This window comes from Centroberyx affinis, unplaced genomic scaffold, assembly GCF_046629955.1.
Source record: "Centroberyx affinis isolate AG114_WGS23_722 - 3 ecotype Tasmania unplaced genomic scaffold, CSIRO-AGI_Caff_v1 ptg000111l_1, whole genome shotgun sequence".
Lineage (NCBI taxonomy): Eukaryota > Metazoa > Chordata > Actinopteri > Beryciformes > Berycidae > Centroberyx > Centroberyx affinis.
Window position 1 is genome coordinate 673,579 of NW_027278813.1, and position 21,968 is coordinate 695,546.

Sequence of the window (21,968 nt, forward strand, 5' to 3'; positions counted from 1 at the left end):
CCTCGTACTTCTTACTACTGAAGCCATATAAACGCTGTGTCATGTGTTTGACTGCTTTTTGTCCATTACTCTGATAACTCAGGTGAAGTATTTGAGGTCAACCAGGAAGCAAGTTAACAACTATGTAAAACTTTGGGAGAGCATCTGCCCAGAATGCATTGTGATCTTTTTGTAATATCATGTAAATGAACCAACATGAAGTATATAACAAGCAGTATATAAGTGTAAGTAAACAAACAATAATGAGATAATTTTATCTTATTTATGAAATTAACTAACTGCATCATTAGATAGTCATTGGTCTGTGTAATTATTATTATTAATAATTATGATTAATTATTAGGTCTTATACATTTATCCATTTCAAATACACTCATGTTAAGATGTCAAAAAATGAAAGGGGGCTAAATGGAGGCTGTAACAAAAGCAGTTTTTAGATGGCAGTTTTATTTTACACATCAAGTGGCACAGTGCTATTTTGCAGATGTGACAGAATGAAGAAAAAAAACACATCTGCCATGCCTAGTTGATATTTCAATTAATCTAGAAGCCAAAAGTTGTATATTTGTTCCACTAGACATAAGTGTGCGTGAGTGCATGTACTAGAAAATGAATGCCAAATAATTACACATAATATTAAATTGAATACATCACTTTTAAAATCAGTTGTTGACATTGCATCCATCCGCCTCCTAAACGTTACATCTCGGCAACTCGGGTTCTTTCCCAGTCGTTATGTACAGCGCTCTAAATGTATGAAGTTGTGATATTTCCGATAGCACCTGAAGGCAGCATTACCTCCCCTGCCGCTGCGCCTACTGCAACGTCACGTTGGAAGAGACCAATCGGATTAAACTGAGTTGAAACACGCTCGCTCACTCCAAGGAGCGGCGGGGGTTTCTCTCTTTAGAGCTGTAAAATAATCCAATTATACTGCGAATGTGACATCGTTTCGTCCCAACTGGACAACATACGATGCTATACTGTTTATATAACGACGAGTCTCGATGAAATGAGAGACGCTGTAACGTTTGGGTAGCGTGTTGTTATTTATAGACTCGGTTGCGGTCCCCTCCGTACCGTCGACAAGGCTTCGACCGATCCCTCTCTGTCAGTTTCAAGTTGCGCCTTCTCTGCTGTGTGGCTGCCTCGTCTGGCCTTAACAAGCATTACCCGCTAAATAATAGGCCAGTGAATGCTGTGAATTTTTAGGGGGGAAACCTGCATTTACAAATGGATTCATCCTCGTGCTACACGGATGGATTATAAACACACGCTTCAAAGGTAAGAGGAGATATTCGTCCCGACCGCTTGCTAAACATGGTGCATTTTTTTTCTCTCTCTCTGGGATCCACGGACTGCACCTCTGCACGTTTGGGAATGTCACGCTTTGGTGATTTTCATTGGGCAGCTAACGACTCAACAACATTATCTTACATTAATTCCGACTGTAATATCTACAGATAGCATGTGCAATTCTCTAATGGTGCATCAGTGGCCATCTGTCAACCTTGCTTTTTTGGTGCAATATAGCAGCCTAGTCCAGTCGGGTCTAGTGTGGATAGTATCCTGCGGAATGCAGTGGATAGTGTTTATTTGCTCCCGATGGATTTTGCTCTTTCCTCATCTTGAACGAAATAATATAGTATACAAAGCTGGATTCCAGGAGATATGTGTTTATTGTATTGGCTAATAACCGAACTGACACATGTTATATGATATATTTTATATGAAACGCTTAGATATCTGCCTCTGTGACTCAGGTTGACATTTGAGCTTGTGAACTTGTTGGACTTGTGACAGTATGGCATTAATAACACAATAAGGAATTAACCGGCAAGGATAGGCTAATTACATAGTGTTTGGTCAGGCTCTTAAGGAAGAATGGCTATTGTTATTGTGGTTTTTGTGGTTTGGAGTAAGAACTGTGATGTTGCTGAGGGTACACATGTTGTGTAAGCCTAATTTAGATTTCCTTCTGTTTTTATATTTAGATGTTTACATATATTTATTGCTAAATAATGTAGCCTCAAATGTGGTTGCTCTTGCACTAGCAGTTCTAATAACAAGTGATAGCTGGAGCCACTTCAGTACATTATGTTTCTCCTTTTATAGCCAGTTCTGCTCCAGTGTCTGTTGGAAGTGAAAGAAGGTATCCAGCTGAAATTGTCTAATGGCTTCATAATTTACTTTGTGTAAACTACCTCACCTCTGTATTTTGAGTGTCTGTTTCTGTCTGTAGTGTCATGGAGAAGAGAAGTGATATGCTTTGGTAATTTTGCAGCTTATTTTCACTGTCAGAGCTCAGAGTCCCAAACTGAATTATGCAAATCTTCAAGGCAAACAAGTAGACTCCCATTGATGTTGCTGCTGTTAAGAGTTTGAGGGTTGCACTGATCTACTGAGCCACACTGATATGTGTACAACAAAGTTAGACCAACACCTGTTAGACCAGGAATTTTTCATACTGTGCCAGATATGCGGCTGTCATCTTTTGTTACTAATGTCCCTCTTGTCAGACCTGTCCTGTGCGCCTCAGTTATATTTGCTTTTATGGATGTTTTTGGTGTCAGTGTTGACTGACTGCACACCGACGGTCAACAGCAATACCATATGACAATACCAGCTGACCCAGATTTGGCCATACATCAACACACAGTAACAAGAGGCAGCCTGCGGCTAGATGGACCAGTCGGGTCCTGACCTGACAGGCGCTTCCCCTGGACAAAGACTCTTACCCTGTCTTTGCGGAATGATGGAGCATTTGTTATATTGATTGGTGATATTGAACTCTTGTCTTGTCTTGTTTGTTGCATTTTATCTGGTTTCTTTTTCGGCCGTAATGGCTCCAACGATGCTAGACTTTGTCTTGGCAACTTCTCTGGGGTCACTGGCTATAGCTGGGCAGGCAGACGTTTGTCGGGATGTGCTGCTCCGCTGCAGCTCCCTGTGTTATCATAACTCAGTTCCCCTCCCAAGAGATCAGGATGTGGAGCAGAGGAGGAGGAGGATGTTTGCTGGCTGGCTGACTCAGCACAAACACACAGATAACTGGAGAAGGTGGAAGAAGCTAGCTCAGACTAGGGCTGGGCAATATATCAATATTATGTCGATATTGTGATATGAGACTAGATATCGTCTTAGATTTTGGATATCGTAATATCGTGATATGGCATAAGTGTTGTCTTTTCCTGGTTTTAAAGGCTGCATTACAGTAAAGTGATGTAATTTTCTGAACTTACCAGACTGTTCTAGCTGTTCTATTAGGCTATTTGCCTTTACCCACTTAGTCATTATATCCACATTACTGATGATTATTTATCAAAAATCTCATTGTGTAAATATTTAGTGAAAGCACCAATAGTCAACCCTACAATATTGTCGCAGTATCGATATCGAGGTATTTGTTCAAAAAAAATGTGTCCATATCACCCAGCCCTACTTACAACTGAACATTTAGCCCACTTTGTAGAAAATACCGAGATATCATTTTTGGTCCATATCGCCCAGCCCTAGCTCAGACTTGCATATAATGTAACCTCTGGTCTACAACCCCCCTGCATGGATTGGAGAGCACAGTATAGGTGCAAGAACAATGACACTTCAATCCTATGTTTTGTAGATCTGTGGAGATGGGTTGGTCAGGCTCATGATGAAATGAAAAATGACTTTTTCACCTTGTTAGCTAATTCTCCATATCATACACTTATCAAACAATAAATGCCTCCCCAAAATACCCAAAAATTATTTTGTAGTATTTTTATATCAAAATCACATTGCTTTACTTGGTTACTTCATGCTGTACCAGAAGGACCGTACCAGAATACTCACAGATTTTTCCCCCAGATTTTCTGCCTCTCCCATCATAAAAAACCTGGAACCTGGAACACAACTTTCAAAGTGAAATGGGTGGCAACATGATTTTTGGGTGCTCACCCCTGAAAACACTTTACTTTTCCTAAGACACCATGGTTGCGATCCTGTCGGCTAGAATTTATTAATTTTGAAGAATCTGCAAATTGTGATAGTTCAAGATCATGTGCAAAGCACTGAGGTTTCATCCAGGTTTGTTATGCCCACTTTTGAACAGTCACTCCCTATGTTATGTCCCACCCAACATCCTGTTTCAACTGGAAATACGTTTAATTACACAAGACACCATCGAAATGCATGAACTCATGCACCATTGTGAATGTATTGAAACTGTCCTGCTTGGAATTAACAGTTTTGATGCTGGATGCACCAGTGTCATCCTCTTCATTTTGTGCCATGGAGGGTAGTGTGTGGATGAGTGCAGGGAATAGGTGAGGCGGACTGAGTCACTCTGACCCCTCACTGAGCCGTCTCTCAGAGGAAGAGAGGGAGAGAGTGAGTTCCTGTCTAGCTCTGACCCCCCATGGCCCTACAAAGTGCCCTGGATTTGGAAACACCGCCAGATGAAAGGAAAGAGGGAAGGAAGTCCTCTGAAGTCAGCTCCTGCTGTGTCACGAACAGCTGGATGTATCCCAACTGTCAGGTTTTGCCCAGAGGTCTGTTGCTGCGGTTGACTCATCAGAAGTGCGCTGGCCCCTGTGCTGTCAAACCAGCTTCGGCAGACATAATGGGCCGCACATTGGGAGAGCAGGTCCAGTCCGCTGTCTGTGTGCCCTTAAAAGGAGACATGTCTGTAATTGGATGCTCACGGTATGCTGTTAACCGTTTGAGGTTTATGTTCTGCAGCAATCAATTACTGTAAGGAATTCAATATATTGAGCCAACCGTCATGCTGGCTTTTCAAACGTTTCCTTGTCTGAATGAGGTCATGATGGTTAGCCTATTCCATAGTGCTGAGTCAGCCCTCTCCTGGGACCCCTGGAAAAGTAGGCTCTCACACACTGTAAAACCCAGCTATGTTTTTAATAGAATGATAATAACTTATAAAGAGAAATGGCAATACATCTTCAGCTAAACAGCCTCGCAGATGCAACAACATTAAGGTTATTATGTGTTTATTTTCAGAATAAAATGCAGCCCAAGACTGTAAAGTATAAACCCAGGACCTGGCCTTCAGAAGGTCAATCCAAACCGCTTTCACAAATCTCTGAGGTCCTGTGAGGGCATGGCTCTAGTTAAAGCTATGGGAGCAGATAAGGTGATACCCGCTACATTCTCCTTCCTGCCTGCCAAATACATGCAATAAAGTCTTGAATTTAGAAACATGACATTATGTCAAATGGGTGTGGAGAGCTGTTAACAAATGCATTGGCTTGAAGTTGTGTCTAAAGCACAGTAAGTGGTCATAGTCCATTCGCTGTGCCGATTTCCTCCAGCCACAGATTAAAGATTTAGTAGGAACTGCTTGGCTGTTTCTTATACCTTGCAGGTCAGAAGTGGGTCAGTGTGACAGCTGCATTCCACAGGCCAGTCAAATGAGGCTGTTTACATTTAGCCAGCCTACTGACCCTTGATCACTACTGTCGAGCTGCGCAATCTAATTTTTCACCTCTGTGCAGGATGAAATTATCTAGTATTAATACAAGCTTCAAAACACAGGTCTACATAGTTGTTGTTTCCAGGTCTCACACACAGCATATTAGTTGGCATGCTGGGTAGTTAATCAAGTGATTCATGAACTGCATGCATGATATCTTTCATATCTCTATTTCACCAGAAAACTCCACTCCCATGTGCACGTAGCACACTGTATTCTTATGACTCCAGGCCAATAACTTTGTGGAATGGAACTGGCTCTACTGGAATGTGTTGCCTAAGTCAGTTTCATGATGCTGAGGGCTACCTATGTTGGTACTTGGCAGACAGAGGGACATCTAAAATGACCTCTGGAATGGCCGTCATTAGTCACTGCCAACCTGGAATCCACTACTGCACTGGTGAGCTAAAGTTAAGTGTCCTTTCTCCTCTGAAACGCATCCTCACCTGTTGAAATCTAAACTATGCCAGACCCTGTAGTCTGGGATCCACATGATTAATAAACCATGTCTCTGTCCTCTAAGAGACTAGAAAGCAATAACACCCAAGGGTGTTGCTACCCAGCGCTGGGCTGATGTAGCCTGATAGATTGAGGCCATGCTGTTACTTTTCAGGTCTTATTCTGCCACAGCTTTATGTTCCCAAACCTGCATTTGCCATGTTTTTTCTTGCTAACAGCTTGTCCTTTTTAGCTATCAGGCATCAGGAAGCGTCTTAACAGCTGCTGTGCCTATAGCTCCCAACCTTCCTCCAAAGTCAGGACCTTTCACTGTAGTAAACCCTTCATCCCCCCAGAGATCACATCATATTTCACATTCACTCTCTGGTTGTGTTTGAAGGAGCCCCGGGGCCTTGTTATCTTCTTATCTCGACAAGAGGCAAATTCTTCTCTGGCAGTCTTGACGGAGAGACAAGCCCACTAAAAGTTCATTCCCAGAAGAAAGTGAAAAAGCTTACAGTAGGCTTGTCTCTCCCATCCTTTCTTTTGTCAGGGTGGGGTTGCTGGGCTGTCTCGGGGATGGCCAGCGCCAGGCCACAGCGACCCTGACACACATCAAAGCTCACGCTCAGGGGGGCACTTCCAAATGACCCACGCTTCCTTAGCAGCTGATGCTACGAGCAATAGAGGTCTAGTCTAAGCCTAATTACTAGGTTATTAGCATCATTAAAGTGTTATTGCTTAGGTGATTAGGAAAGTAAAACTGTTCCTGAATGTTGTTTTATAATATGCCTGTTTAGCGAGGCATATAGATAGAAATACAGTTTCAATCCAGTGGGAAAGGGGTTCCCTCCATTGCTGTTAATAAGTCCACATGGTTCCCAGCTTTGAAAGTTTGTGGATTTTAAAAATGTATAATAAGGATTTAAATGTTTTTTGAGAAGGAATGGGTGGTCTTAATTAAAGTATAGCACTAAATTCATCAATATGCCCTCAGCCCTCTGGATCCCCCCCCCAAAAAAAACAGAAAACCCAATGATGGCTATCTGCGCTGTTATACTGTAGCAGTTAAAAGCACATTAAAATGATTTATTTCAACATCATTTCTTGACTTCTTGAACAATATCATGTCTTATCCCAAAAGATGCCAATTTTGAGTCCATAAATGTTACCAAGTAAGACCTTAAAAGTCATTGAATAGTCCTTGAATTTGTGTCCAACCCTGAGTGCACTTTCTGTCACCTCCAACTCAGGCTGTCATAGCTTATTTTGAGAAATTAAATGAAACGTATAACATTATACAAGTGTTGTCTTTGATAGGCTACATCTTTCTACTTCTGTTGTCAGACAACTCCATGACTGTAAAATGTGACTTTATTCAGGATCACAAACAGGAATTATGTTGCTTAGTTGTGACGTCAGAAAGACAACATAACAGTGGCCAAGCTAACATTACCACTCGGTAACATTGTGTGGGTTGTTGTCTGCTTTGTGCAGCCAATTGTGCCAGAGTTGCTGTGCACCGTTCTGCACTGGATTTTAACATTGGCATTAGTGGGACGTCTCCTTTCATGGAGTGTCTGCTTTTCCCTCCTTTCTGGTCACGTTCTTCCCCCCTATTTGTATTTATTTATTGAAACATGACTTGTACCCAAATACTTTTCACCTACTGTTTAAACGTAGTCTGTGCTGCACCTGCCCAACAATTAATTTGTCTAGCGCCTGCAGCTTGTAAAATGTGACAGGGATTAAAGTGTAATTCGGGAGGAATCTGTTTTCATGCTTTCTCCGGTAAAGCTATCAGCATGTTTCATGGCTCTGTGTGGGTGTTTGGTTACCTTCCTACTGGATTAGTCTGCGGCTCTGCGCAGTTCACACAGGAAGGCCTGTCTTCCTACGGTCCTGGGTGTGCTGGACTGTTTAGTGGAGCTGGCAGGAGGGAGATGAAATGATTGAGCAATGCGAGGCTGGAAAGCAACCACTCTTGCATATTCTCACGCTATTATCTGTTGGATCCTATGTGCACAATCCCGGATTTGAATTCTGGGTGTATTCACTTGTTTTATTGACAGGGTTTGACTTGCAGATGGAAAATAAGCCTTTTGGAACGTTCTCAACTTATCACAACTCAAAACACAGGTGTGGTTTACTTCAGTTTTAACAAAAGTTACATTTCAGTGACCAAAGCGAACAAAAATTTGCCAGTTGTTACAATTATGAGTTTTAGTTGTGTCTGCTTCTCACTGACTAACCCTAATATCAAGCAAAGTATAGTCTTAGCTTTGCCTGCATGTTTACACCTACTCTCCTCCTATGCATCCTGGGCTTCACCCTAGTCGTTGGTTTGGTTAGAATACAACCTACTCAAGTGCAAGAGGCCCTCGGGGTTGTTAGGTTGCTGCAGCTGCTTTCCTGCGGCCTGGCAGACTGTCACAAGTCAATCTTTGGGTTGTTTGAGCCCTGGAGAAAGGTTAAGGCAACTGCAGCGGTAGGTAGGTGGGTAGTCGGTGTAATGGAGCAGAGCGGACTCCTGGTAGCTCATTCTGTCCGTTCCCCCCGTCTCACGATCTCCATACATCCGCCACTTGTTTACCATCTGAGCTGCTCACAGGCCCCACCCTCGCACTGGGATTAGAGAAAGCAAAGTGTGTGTGTGTGTGACAGGATTATGGCTGGTGCTGGCTGTGTCTAACTGTTGCATGTTCCATCTAAGCTTTTCTAAGCAGCCATTGATTCTTTGTTCTTGTCAAGCACTAAAGGGTTTTGACCCGGAGCCGCAATGGTTTGTCTGAGGCATTGATGTTCATAAATTTGGATTTAATACATCTAGTAAATGTTGATCTGAGCTTTTTACATAGCAGACTACTTCAGAGACATCATTCCTTTGGCAGTGTTGCAATGTTCCTGTAATCAGTTTGTTATCCTCAACTTTATTCTTGGTCTTTCATTTCTTGCTTGAATTAACTGTGAATGTCAGAATATAATTAGCTTTTTTCTTTGTTTTTGCACTTTTGTAACCGTTGACAACAGCTAACACCTGTAAATCCATATCTGACATCAAGACAGGAGATGGATGACAGTAAGAATAGACTGCGAATCAAAACATAGACAGAGTAGGAATATCACAACCAGTGAAGGCTTACCAGAACCTCTCAGTTCAACCCCACAAAGGAATCATAAAATGTCACACAGCAGTGGGAATATGAAGTTCACCTCTCAGCCTTTCGTAGGTAATTTTCAGCCTGGCGGTTATATTCAGCAGCCATCCAAACGGTCTGGAATTCTGTCTGTTTGCCGAGGCTCTTCGAAGTTTAAACATTGGCTTTGTAATTAATATGGGGGGGGGGGGGGGGGGGCTGACACGGTGAGCAGAGCTGTACTGTAGTTTCCCATGGCCTGCCAGAATAAGAAACATACCATGGAACTGGCCTACATGCATTGTACATGTTATCCAGTTATGAGCCACTAAAGTTAGTTATTTTAAGTCTTGGCCCAGCTGTTTATATTCCTGTCCATCATGTGTCTTAAAGTGAAGAGAGATGAAGGAATCAATTTGAACATATTTTCTTTGTTATGAAAAAATGGGAATCCACTGAGATTGGCATGTCAGGTATTGTTGGAGGTGAATCAGTTGCTGGTGTTGTAATATAATTCCTGTCTAGAGCTCCATATATTATTTTCTTTTCTTTTTGCTATTTGCTTTCTGCATGGTTACATAAAACAGATGGGTCACAGATGAAAAGGTGCTGTAGCATGCTGCCCTGTCTGAAGGCATCCTCTCCTTCTTTCTGTCCTTCATTCTTTCACCTCCTCTCCTCCTCCAGCCTCCATTCCGCAACGGTCATGACTAAGCCGAGGAAACTAGTCTCTGTTGGCGATGTTTGCACACCGCTCTCAGATTGCACTTCCTAGTTTCCTGGGAAGGATAGATCTGAGTATATGAGTAACTGGATACATGCCACCATCTCACTGCGCTCTGGTATGAAATATGCAAATGAATGACGGAGATAGCCAAATGGCAAAATCCCTGGAAGCTTGTAGCCAAATCAGTGGATTTGAATGGGCGATGCCATTGATAACAGAACGCAGGGATAGCTGTGTTTTACTGTAATCCCACATTTTCCTCAATCTCTCTCATGCTTGTTTTCATGGCTGCATAGCTGCGGTGCCTGGTCTAGTTTTGTTATGAAAGGCATGAAGGTAGACGAAGTGACGTCGGAGCTGGGATTTGAGAGGTTTCCTAAATCAAATAGCTCTGGCAAGTGCTGGCAGGCCGTTCTAATCGACCATGTTGGACACTCATAAACAAACGGTCCGGGCGAAGGCTCAGATTACCCCGCAGGCATTACTAATAGAAATTTGATAAGAGAGACCCTTTGTTGTCGCTAAATATTCCCCTGAGTAGTCTGAGAGAGAGATTTTGAGTTACTCTAGGCTAATTCTTTCACTGGCTGTGCTATTTGTACTTTGTAACCAATCCATTTGAAATCCCCTGTCATGGTTGGAATGAGTTTGATATAGGCCAGTAAATTCAGGAATGTAATAGTGCTCAAATTCAGTTAAGCCTTCTCTCTGTTGGACAGAATTGGAGGGTGCACATTGGCAGCAGAACTAAGCAGGACCAGTATTAATCAAGCATCTTGGAGCAGGACTGCCTCCGATCTGCAGTCACTTTAGACTTTCAGATTACATAATGTGAGAAGGTCAAGTGTAGCCGGTCATGGTCTCTTTCTTGGTTAGCTTTTCTATTTAGGCCCAACTCTAGCCATACATTTATGTACTGCACAATAAATAACACAATCCATAATTTAACAGGCTAACTAATCTTGAACAGATACCTGGAAAGTGGCTTGTACTGTGAGAAGGTGTAATCATCATTTACATTTTTACTTGTTGAGAGTTGAGATGTAAAGGCCAATAAATACCTGAAATATATTTTAAAATTGGCTGAACTAGCCTACATTAAGCAGTAAGCATGCCGAGCAGTAAAGAGGAATGCATCCTTGTTTCTGCTTTACTGGGCAGCATGCAGTGGAGTAACAGGAAAGATTGGGGAAGGGGGGGGGAGCGGGGCGAGGTTGATGACACATGGCACAAGTGATGAGCTGGTCTCCAAAACAGGATGCTGCATGCACATGGTGTACGTCTTGGTTCACTGAATCCCAGAACACCGTAAAAGTGATAAATTTGACTGGGTGCATGTCTCGATGTTATTCCAGTGGGCTGAGTATTAATTTGTCAGGCAGTGATTTTTCTGTGTAGTGTTTAAGTGAGGGCAACGTGAAATTCATATATTTGGCTCAAAGGCTCTCGGTTGCTGCCGCTGTCAGAAATCCGTATTGGTCGTGGGAATTAAAGCGAACGGCCCGGCGGCACGGTGTAGCCTAATTGTCAGAAACAGAAGCGATTCAAAAGACAGATGGCTCGGAGACGGGCTTTGCCAGAAGCAAGTTTAGTTTCAGTCAACAAATGTTTGCATGCTCACTGTGCTCCGAGGCTTTGTCTGCTGAAATCCCTTTGAATAGACAGACAACTGTCTCCACTCCTGGAGGGGAATTTGTGAAGATGAATAGGACAGGAGACCGCTCTCCCTGTGAAGAGCTCAGCATAGTGGTTTCGACAGGCTCACAATGGCAATATTTGGCCAATAACTGAAAAGAGAGAATAATACAGTCATTCATCCACGTTGTTGACTTCATATCTTTGTGTGATCAGATAATTATACTTGCACCAGTTTCTGATCCGCCGGTTAAGATGAACACGTTTCCTCCAGGAATGTTTATAGACTTGATTCTTGATAACTCTCCCATGTGATATTGTCACACTGCTGCTGTTGTAACAGACTTTATATGGGGCCAGAGTTTGACCAGAGGCTCCACAACCCCCATCTGTGAGGAACGACTTCGTAATAAGCCTAGTGTTTGTTTACAGCTATGGTTCATAGACTGACATGGTGAAGATGAAGGAATTGTCTGGGCAATTATCACCGATTGTGAATGGATCAGTTGCCCTCATAAGGCCAAGTATCAACCTTTCAATCACTAAGAAGAACAGAGGTGATGCTGTGACAATGTGATGACCACTGCCTGACTGCTTGTTGAAAGAGAGAGAGGGAGGGAGGGAGAGAAGTCTGTTATCCAACAGAAAGGATACTGTACGACATCATAACATCGCTGTGCATCTGTTCAGACAGCAGAGTGTGTGTTGGTGGTTCCTGTTTCTGCAACGGTCTCGGCCTCTGGAGGCTTCCCACCAGCTGCAGAGTTCACAGAGTCAACACACTTCTGTCTTGGAAAGAAGCGGGAGCGGAAGGAAAACGGAATGGGGAAAATAGTAGGAAGCAATTAAATTATGCAGGATTTCGAGGAAACTAATATTTTTATTGACTGAACTAACTTGATTTTGGTTTGCTGTTCTGTTAGATTGTATTGATTTCTGAATTTGCCTAGCTTTGGCCTGTGTATTCATTTACAACGGTAGTGAACTTTACCCTATTTCTAGCCTAAATAATGTGTACATAATGACCAGTGGAACAGAAGATACAGAAAGAGGAGATAACAACTCTGTCCAACCGTCCTCTTAGTACAATCTATTTACAGCCCACAGGCAGGCCCTGAATGCACCACACCTGCCACTGCATTGCACCGCAATTAGCTGCACAGTCATACTGTAATGTAGCCCTCTCCGGTGATTATCATAAATGAGTATGAAGGGAACATTAAGGTGATCAATAACTGTCAGCCATAAAGACAATGCAGCAGTCATTTGAAGGCAAACAGGAAGGAATGAGCTGTCAAATCCAACTACTGTTACAGGCATTTAGGATGGGGGAATTGGGCGGTCTAGGACAATAACAGGGCTACAGTTTAGAAGGACTAAATGTTCTGTTTGTACGTCCATTATTCTGAAGATATCCACCGCTCGGAGAGACTGATCACATTGCATCCTGTCCTCCCACCTCCTCTCTGCCAAGTCTCCTGATGGATGAAAGGAGGAGACGGGGCCGGGATATTACTTTCATCTCTAGGGTGCCCTCTGAACATCACTCATCCAAGAGCCTGAGACCCAGGACAAAGTGCTATTTAAGGATACAGGCGGACACTCGCAAGCTTCCAGTAGCCCAGTTTGTTATTCTGTTCTAGTCGGTAAGCAATTTAACTTGTATTTACGCCTCCAAAACTCTTGGTTGTTTTTTTACCGACTCTCCCTCCACTTACACGGTTCCACGCCAAAATCCCTTCAGTCATCTGTTTTCTCTCATAGTGACGGGGGGAAAAAATGACATCTTTTGGACACCGCATCATTTTTATACTTCTTTTTTTTGAGTCTCTGGCTTTGATCCTGGAATGAAAATCAAAATTGAACGCAGACAAAATAAACACGCGCAACTGTGTGAAACCCCAGATACGTTCTCCACAGTGGCCGAGCAGGAAAAAGAAAATACAAATATAGATCAGCCACCACTACTTGAAATATATTTATCCAGGTGGGTTCTTATTTACAATTTCTTGCTGACTACTAGTAAACAAGTACCGCGTGTGTTTAAATGAAAGCAGCGCCTTCCAACATGTTGCCTAGTGGCCTAATCTGTGAATCTATTTTTGGGTTAGACGATGACGTAATACAACCAGTAAACTACAAAGGCATGCCATATGTATGTGTGTGTGTGTGTGTGTGCGCGCGGTGGGGGAGGAGGAGGAGGGGTGTGTGGGCTTGCATGTATTCATGTTGCGATGTAATTCTTTAGAGTGTGAAATCCTGCAGCTCATCCAGATGTCAGGAGATTTTGAGGGTGCGCCGAGGCAAAGCTGTTTTTTACATTCTCCTTTGCATTATCCACTTAAAACTGCATGGTCGGGAATTTTAGTGCTGTTGGAGGAAATAGGATTTTGTCGAAAAAAGCACTTTTGTCGCTTATTTCATAAACGTCACCCTCCCTCACTCGATATTATCAATGCAGGGTTGCTACTCTTAAGCCACTGAACCAGCCAGCCGCCCAGCCACACCACTGTTTCTCTCCCTTTTCTTCGAGTCATAAATACAATCGGAGCAAAAATATACAATGCAGCATTTCATGTTGAGTGGACATATGAGTCTCTGCAGGAGGCTGCAATTCTGTCTAATTATAGGTCAAGTTGTCTCTGGTTGTTTAGCTGTGTCAATAGCATTGTCACAGCTGATCTGTAGCTGTACTGCAGCATCTTTCCACAACACACACACTGGTGACACAGCACATCCAGTCAATGATCACCCCCCCCCCCCCCCTTCAAAGACCTCTAAGGGTGTTAAATGTTTGCTGCGATCTTCCCCAGGAGTGTGCCATAGGGATGATAATATCTGCTCAATTGCCCTCCTTGGCCCTCCATGTGTCCTCCAGAACCCCCTTGCTTACAGTTAGGAGGAGAACAACCCACTGAGTGTTTGTCCCAGCTGGGAATGGGGAGGGTGGCAGCAGCAAGAGATAGAAGCTGTGTCTCCTATTACCCTTCTGTGACCATTTTCTCAAGCTCACGCTCTGTTTTAGGGCGCAGAATGTTTTCTTTTTTATTTAAGTATGGTTCCATGAGGCTTCAGACAAGATGTTTGACATGCCTATAATCGAGCTGTTCTGCCTTTTTGTTCTCGGCCTCATAAAACAGTCTAAATGCTGATGAATTGTGATCTCTTCCCTTGTGTCCTTTTCTGTCGCTAAGCTGAAAACCATCAGCAGGGTCAAAGAGCACAGCAGAGGAATTCCCTTCAGAACTTGACAGGTCTGAGCTTCAGGTTTTTGTTTTGTTAAATGAGTGTTGGTGTCATTGTCTTACCTCCACTGTCATACTACAGTATGTTACATGTACTACACTGAGGTCCTTCGCAGACAAAAAGAATGGAAGGTTTCATAAGGCCCAGTCTTAATTGTAACAATTTATTGAGTCTAAAATGGTTTCTGATTGTTTTTCTGGCCAGGCAAGACACAAAGGCAAACATAGATGTGCGTGGCTCCTACTTGTGTGTGAGTGTGAGTGTGAGTGTGAGTGTGTGTGTGTGTGTGTGTGTGTACACATACCCACAGACTTTGCACAGCTGTTGCAGGTGCCGATAGACTTCACAGTGTGCGGTTTTTCATTGTGAAGGTGAGAGTCAAGCCGTACACTTTCACTACCAGACTGTGCTGTGGGTTTGGGTGAGATAGAGGGAAGGGAGTAGCTGGTTATTTAAGTGACTGTGGTGGAAGAGGCCCCTTCCATCTTTGCTGGCACTGCACTTCCAGCGCTGGGCCTGACGGACTGAGGCCGAGCCAAACCCAGAGCCTGCTGTTTCCACAGCAGTGAGGAGTTGGCAGGGTGTGAAAGGGAGGCCCGCCGACCTCTGTACCTGCTTCCCTTTCATCATGTATCGCCACTGGGACTGGGACTGCATTGGTTTCCATGAGCTAGCTGGGCTTCCTGGACAGTGGTGTGCGGAGACCACTTCATAGTCACCAGTCAACCTTTTACACAGTAGTAGGCAGTTCATGTGTGATTTCCTCAGGAAACATTTGCAGCTTTCCAGTAATCTTAGGCGAACTCATTTCAGCATGTGACAAAGGTGTTCCTCTTGTACAGGTCAATATAAGGTTACGGAAGGATTTTTGCCATTGTGAATTTTGTGTCATATCTGATATGACACACATAGCTTTGTTTTACCCTTCTGTGTTTTTTTGAGACGTGAGGACCATGAACTGTGGCTTGTGGATCAAAGTATTGGGTGATGTCCTGCCATGAGGTGCCCCACCCAGTCCTGTCCTGTCCTGGCACCAGACTGCAACCCTATCCAGTCAAAGACAGAGCATAGGCCCAGTCCCTAGACAAAAACATTTAATAATTAATCTATCTCCATTGTTTACTAGCCATTTCCTTTCTGATTCATAGCGTAATGATTCCTGTTCGAAATCATTCGTCGCGAAAATGGAAATCTGCTTTCATTCTTTCTTACACACACTTAGTTTTCATGGTTTATTTCTTTTAAGCAGCCTTTGAAAGATCCTGATTCTGCGGATCGTCTCTCTAGAGGTCAAATGGCAAAGTGTTACATAGGCAAACCTCCATAAAATGATCCTGTCTTCTGAGCCACAGTGAAACCTCTAGCAGGCAAAGCGAGTTTCTGCATCGTCGCCCTGGGGAACTGATGCAAACTTAAACAGAGAGACAATGCTTGGCCCGATCCTCATTACTCAGCAAACAGACTGGATCAAACAAGGTTTTGTACAGTCATCGCCACTGACACGGCGGCACTTTGTAAGGTTTCTTTTATCCTCCATTTTTCCCCATTATCTCCCCTTCAACTTTGCATCGACATTGAGAAAAGCTGACCTTTAAAGGCTGCCTATTCTGCTAAAATCCAGTGTGAGAGTCGGAGAGAGAGAGAGAGCCCATAAAGACATTCCAGGCCTGACAGCTGAGCTACAGACGCCAGACGAGCAAGAGTGATCTCTTCCCCCTGGGGGTGAAAACGCAGAACACACAATGGCTACACTGCTGCATGTCATAGCAGGTAAAAACAACAACACAAGTCAAACTCTCACTCTCGCAGTGTTCATACAGGAGGCAGTAACACACCAGGGGGCAAGTACAGTGATTGTCATCTGAATTGCAGGTAGCAGTCTATGCACTGTCTGATCTGCGAGGATAGAAACACTGTTGAACTGTCACCAAATTATTTTCTTGAATGAATCTGATTGTGTTTTGATTCTTGGTGTTTTGGGATGAACCGGATATTTCCTGTGTCTGGAGCAGGACTGTGTGGAGTGATTCTGTGCCGCAGTGTTTTGTGTACACACACTCATGCCCCGTGTGCTTCCTGTTTGGCTTTGTGCGGTGCAGTAGTGCGCTTCCTGTGTCCGGCAGCCCCCGTTCCTAGACAGATAAGAGGCTGTTTTTAGGTTGTGTGTCTGCAGAAGAATGGCAGTGAGACCTGGAATGACCTGCCTTTTATCGTCAATTGCTCCTTCGATTGCTTGTCTGACCAGGCAGCCATGTTACTTGTAGTTGTTGTGATGGAGCAGCATTTTAATATCAATCAAGCTTCTGAGATTAGGGGCACTATTCCACTGTCAGACAAAACTGATGCTTAATCAGTATTTTTACAAGAAACTTGATAGTAGACTACAGTATATCACTGATAGAGGAAAGGAAGGAACCAATCATGGGGATTATAGAGATTTGAATCAAAGCACTTTAAATCCCCACTTGTTTCTGTGCTCCTTCATCAAGATTGAATTCTCCTTTATCATGATTGAATTCTCTTTACTCTCTAATTAAACTTCTGTTTATGTTAAAGTGGAGTGTCTTGATAACGTTCCAGGCTTAAAAAGAAGTTTTGGTCTGTAAAGTCTGCTTTTCTGTGGTAATGTTTGAGACAATACTTAACTTTGTAACACATGGCTTGATTTTCTTCTCATGATCCACTCAGTTTTACCGTTCTCCTTCTCTCGCTCTCCCTGACAGGATGAGGATGCCTGAGGCCGGCAGTTAGAGGCCCCCCCACCCACCGGAGAGACAGAGGCAGTTCCAGGGCTGGGGCTGGACCCAGAGACCCCTGTCTGGGGGTGAAGGGACCCTCACAGCCCTGCTGGAGTCCGGACCATGGGGGATGGAGGCGTCGGTGCGGCCGGGGGAGACGGGGTGAACCGGTCCCATGTCCTGTTCGACAACTTCGTCCAGGCGAGCACTTGCAAGGGCACGCTCAAGGCCTTCCAGGAGCTGTGCGACCACCTGGAGCTCAAGCCCAGCGAGTACAGGGTCTTCTACCACAAGCTCAAGTCCAGACTCAACTACTGGAAGGCCAAGGCGCTCTGGGCCAAGTTGGACAAGAGGGCCAGCCATAAAGAGTACAAGAAGGGCCGTGCATGTGCCAACTCAAAGGTAGGTCTAGATTATGGGAAACGGTATTATTCCTTTTATGACTCATTTAAAGCTGCACTAGGCAACTTTGTACATTGGCGGCTCCAAATGGCAGTGAGAGCCAACAAAAATGTGAACCTCAATAATCAGAAGTCATGTAGTGTGATGTCAGTAAGCTGCACACAGCATGCTCATGATTACCAACCTGGCCTTGTTTTATACTAAAGGATACCAAGGGGATGACGGAGCCCTTGATTGCTGCTGTTTAGGAGACAATTTGAACTTAAATTAAAAGTAAAGTTTACTTAAATAATTGCCTTCATAGCTTTTTTACTCTCTTCTATGTGCATCTCACCTTTGCCTGCATTTATATCTTCTTAGGATTTGTCTTCCATGTGTCCTGTGCGCTGCTGTGTGCTCCTGTACTTCTTGTAGCCTTTGACGTCTTAGTTTCTTCCTCTCTCACCCCTAGTGTCTGATCATTGGTGCGGGGCCATGCGGCCTGCGTACAGCCATCGAGCTGGGGTTCCTGGGGGCCAAGGTGGTGCTGCTGGAGAAGAGGGATGCCTTCTCCAGGAACAATGTGCTCCACCTCTGGCCCTTCACCATCCAGGACCTCAGGGGCCTCGGGGCCAAGAAGTTCTATGGGAAGTTCTGCGCCGGTGCTATCGATCATATCAGTGAGTGGACATCACAGACTTTGGCCATCTCTCCTGTGTTTGCACTACCATTGTCCAAATGCCCTCTTGGTAATGGAATTTGTTGTTAGTTTTGCAGTTTTGATATTATTGTTTTCTCTCACTCTCTTTCTCTTCATTCTAGGTATTCGTCAGCTTCAGCTGATGCTGCTCAAAGTGGCTCTCCTCCTTGGCATTGAGATCCACGTAAATGTAGAGTTCAAGGGTCTGATCGAGCCACCTGAAGACCAAGAGACTGAAAGTAAGTAACTCAAACTGCTGCCAGGCAAAATGACCCTGTGTTTCATCAGAGAACTGTCTGTCAGAGAGTCTTAGCTGGCTCTGTTGACGTATTTCTGTCTGATTACACATGCCGTGTTTTCTTAGGGATAGGCTGGAGGGCTGAGATCCACCCCAAGACACACCCTGTCAGCGAGCTGGAGTTTGATGTCATCATTGGGGCAGATGGAAGGAGAAACACCCTACCAGGCAAGTACACATTTACTGACTGGGTGTAATGCAATAGTATGAAACGATTATAGTACGACACAGTTTTTCCTTGACTCATCGAGGAAAGCAAAAACAAGAGTTTTTCTTTTCATGTTGACTTGGAGGTCAATCAGAGAAATTATGATCTCACTTGTGCACAGCTGTGGTCGGGCGCCTGACCTCACTGCATTCCTCACGTGCGCTTAAGAATGTGTGTTTGTGCACATCTGACTGTGTGTGTGTGTGTGTGTGCATGTCTAGCTGCTGCATCCATCTTCAGAGAGTAGGCCTGCTCCCGAGTGATCTATTGGCAGAGCACAGCAGAGCAGGAACTGGTGAATTGGCTGTCTGTTTCCTGTATGAGTGTATGGGCCTCACAGGCCGCCACACTGGCATAGCGAACCCCTGTGGAGCAGACTACCATGACCCCTTTCAATTCTGCTGCCTGTTACATCAATGAAGGGAAGCAGGCTCCCTCTGGGACATCCATGAAGTGCACTCGCACAGCTTGAAAAAAATAGAAAGTTGTTTATGTTGTCATGATACATCTGGTTGCATTCAGGATGTATGCATTTACACGGTGTGATGTGATGTAAAAGCAAATACGGGTCGAGGCATTTAAAGCAGTAGAAAACCCGGTGTGGAGGTTTGACGGATTTGCGCTCTCCGTTTCGGAAACCTTTGAAGATTTACGGTGTCACAGTTCACCGTCTATGTAACGATCTGAACCCGCCTGACTCCTGACCTCGAGATCACATCCTCTCTGCTTCCTCCTTCCACTTTCCTTTTCCCCAGGGTTTCGGCGTAAGGAGTTCCGGGGCAAGCTGGCCATCGCCATCACGGCTAACTTCATCAACAGGAACACCACGGCGGAGGCCAAGGTCGAGGAGATCAGCGGCGTGGCCTTCATCTTCAACCAGAAGTTCTTCCAAGACCTCCGAGAAGCAACAGGTCTGTTACATAGAAAGCTGTAATTCCCAACCGGTTCCTCTATTTGGAGGGGTTTTGCAAGTGGATGTTTTGGTAAAATGAAGGAAAGCTAAACAAAAGATCTGTTCTCAATGTGTCCGATCGTCCAATTAAAATGCTTGACGTTGGGTTTGATGCCAGGCCTGCCATAGGAGTTTACTGCTGACATGGCAGTGTCCCGAGGCCTTTGGTTTTGTGCTGTGAGTCATGTAATTGCCGCTGTTGTCCTCTAATGATGACGTATGCAGCGGGAGGGACGGTCGGCTGCAGAAATAGGGGAAGGGATTGTTCTTTTCGAGAACGTATATAACAATACTTTTATTGGTCTTTTAAGGAATTGACCTGGAAAACATTGTCTACTACAAGGATGACACGCACTACTTTGTGATGACTGCCAAAAAACAGAGCCTGCTGGAGAAAGGAGTCATTCTGCATGTGAGTGATCAAAGGCTACAGCGCACTGTGTGTTTGTGTGTGTGTGTGTGTGTGTAAGAGACAGAAAGAGAAAGACAATTGTTGAATCTGTCAGTCTTTCTCTTTTTCTCTCTGATAGACATGAATGCTATATGCACATACATGCTGACAAAATCACACTTCTCTTTCTCTCTCTCTATCGCTCTCTCTGTCTTTCAGTCCTTCTCTGTTTCTGTCTAGTATCGGCCTAATGGTCTATCCAAGCCAACAGTGTGCAGGAACAAACTGCCAACTCAACCACACTTGCTGAGAGTTTGCGTCCTCATAATACACGGTAGTTTCCTTTGCCTGGCCACTTTCCCCAGGAAGCCGGAAAAAGTCATTAGGAACTCCACTCAGGGCTTTACATTTCTGGCTTCTATATCCTAAGGTTACTGAAAGTGCAGTGTGGTTGTGTGGTGGCTTTTAGATTGCAAATTCTTTCGAAAGTGTGTTTTCGCCAACTCAGTCACAGTCCCTACTCTTCTTCCATTACTTTGGGCTTTTTCTGATTTGACACAGAATGGGAGTGTTGATTTGTCATCGATTCAGTGTTTAAGGTCCACTGCCCACAAATGAGTAGCCTGACCCTCCGAAAACACACACACACACGCACGGTTAGCAGGAGTCACTAGGCACATGTTCATGAAAAGGCGCAATTTACTGAAGTACTACTTGCACAGTAACTTCTGTAAGGTTCCCTTTAATGCGATGTCCTAGACAGATCCTTTTATAGCAATGGAAATGACTGTGTCCTGCTCCTGGGAACGGGGTGGAGGAGGGGTGGGAGGGCTGGCAGACGGGTGGCGAGTCCACACAGTTCCTCGGGCAGCGCCATGAATCAGAAAACAACAGCCATTCAGATCTTCCACTAGCCCCCCCCCCCCCCCCCAAACTACCTCCATCACCTCCGTTGAAGAGGGAAAAATGCGCCTCTCACCGCCCTCTTTAAAAACATGTCACTTTGGAAGCATGCAGTGATTTGACGCTACATGTCGGAGAGACTTGCGAACAACACAGTTCAGTCCATTGCAACTACTAGATCTCTCTGTAATACAGTGAAGAGTAAAAGAAGCTGTAACCTTAAAATATATTTTTCACAGGCACATTTTGGAGGTAATTGGTAAGGTTTAGTTATTCCTGCAGCATACTGAAATACATTTTTTAAATACTTTTTCCATCCTACCGTTTTCTTTCACTTATTTTTTGTGAATCTTAAGTTGCCATCACACATGAATACGTAATAGTGACAGATTTACTTCTCAGACAAAGGTAGCGAGTCTTTCTTGTTCACAGAACCAACAACTGTTTTCTCAGAAAAACTATCAGATGAAGATAGGGCCAGTCAGCTTTTTTTTTTTATTGTAGAGACTTTTGCTGTAAGGGATTTCAGTCTGCTAATTTTCTAGGATTTTTGCCTTTTATCCCTCATGCTCAGCTCGGCTAAGGAGGCTAGTTATTCTGTCATAACCACATCTCTAACTGTCCATGACAGCTGCTGACAGATTCATGTGCTTGTATTTTGGCATAGCTTCAATTTGAAGATCTTTTTCCCCCATGTACAAAACGGTTAAAGTCCCCATGAATTGAACTCTCATTACTTTTACT

At 44.1% G+C, this 21,968-nt stretch overlaps 1 protein-coding gene across 1 annotated transcript in view; it reads left to right on the forward strand.

Moving 5' to 3' along the window:
• Positions 1–1,134: 1,134 nt before the first annotated feature.
• Positions 1,135–21,968, forward strand: part of mical3a (microtubule associated monooxygenase, calponin and LIM domain containing 3a) — a 60,887-nt gene continuing 40,053 nt past the window's right edge. Inside the window, exons 1-7 of the mRNA XM_071526257.1 lie at positions 1,135–1,284; positions 17,377–17,793; positions 18,245–18,452; positions 18,595–18,711; positions 18,837–18,938; positions 19,734–19,889; positions 20,242–20,342. Of these exons, the coding sequence (XP_071382358.1) occupies positions 17,515–17,793; positions 18,245–18,452; positions 18,595–18,711; positions 18,837–18,938; positions 19,734–19,889; positions 20,242–20,342 (963 nt within the window). The 5' untranslated portion in view covers positions 1,135–1,284; positions 17,377–17,514. The remainder of the gene's footprint in view (positions 1,285–17,376; positions 17,794–18,244; positions 18,453–18,594; positions 18,712–18,836; positions 18,939–19,733; positions 19,890–20,241; positions 20,343–21,968) is intronic.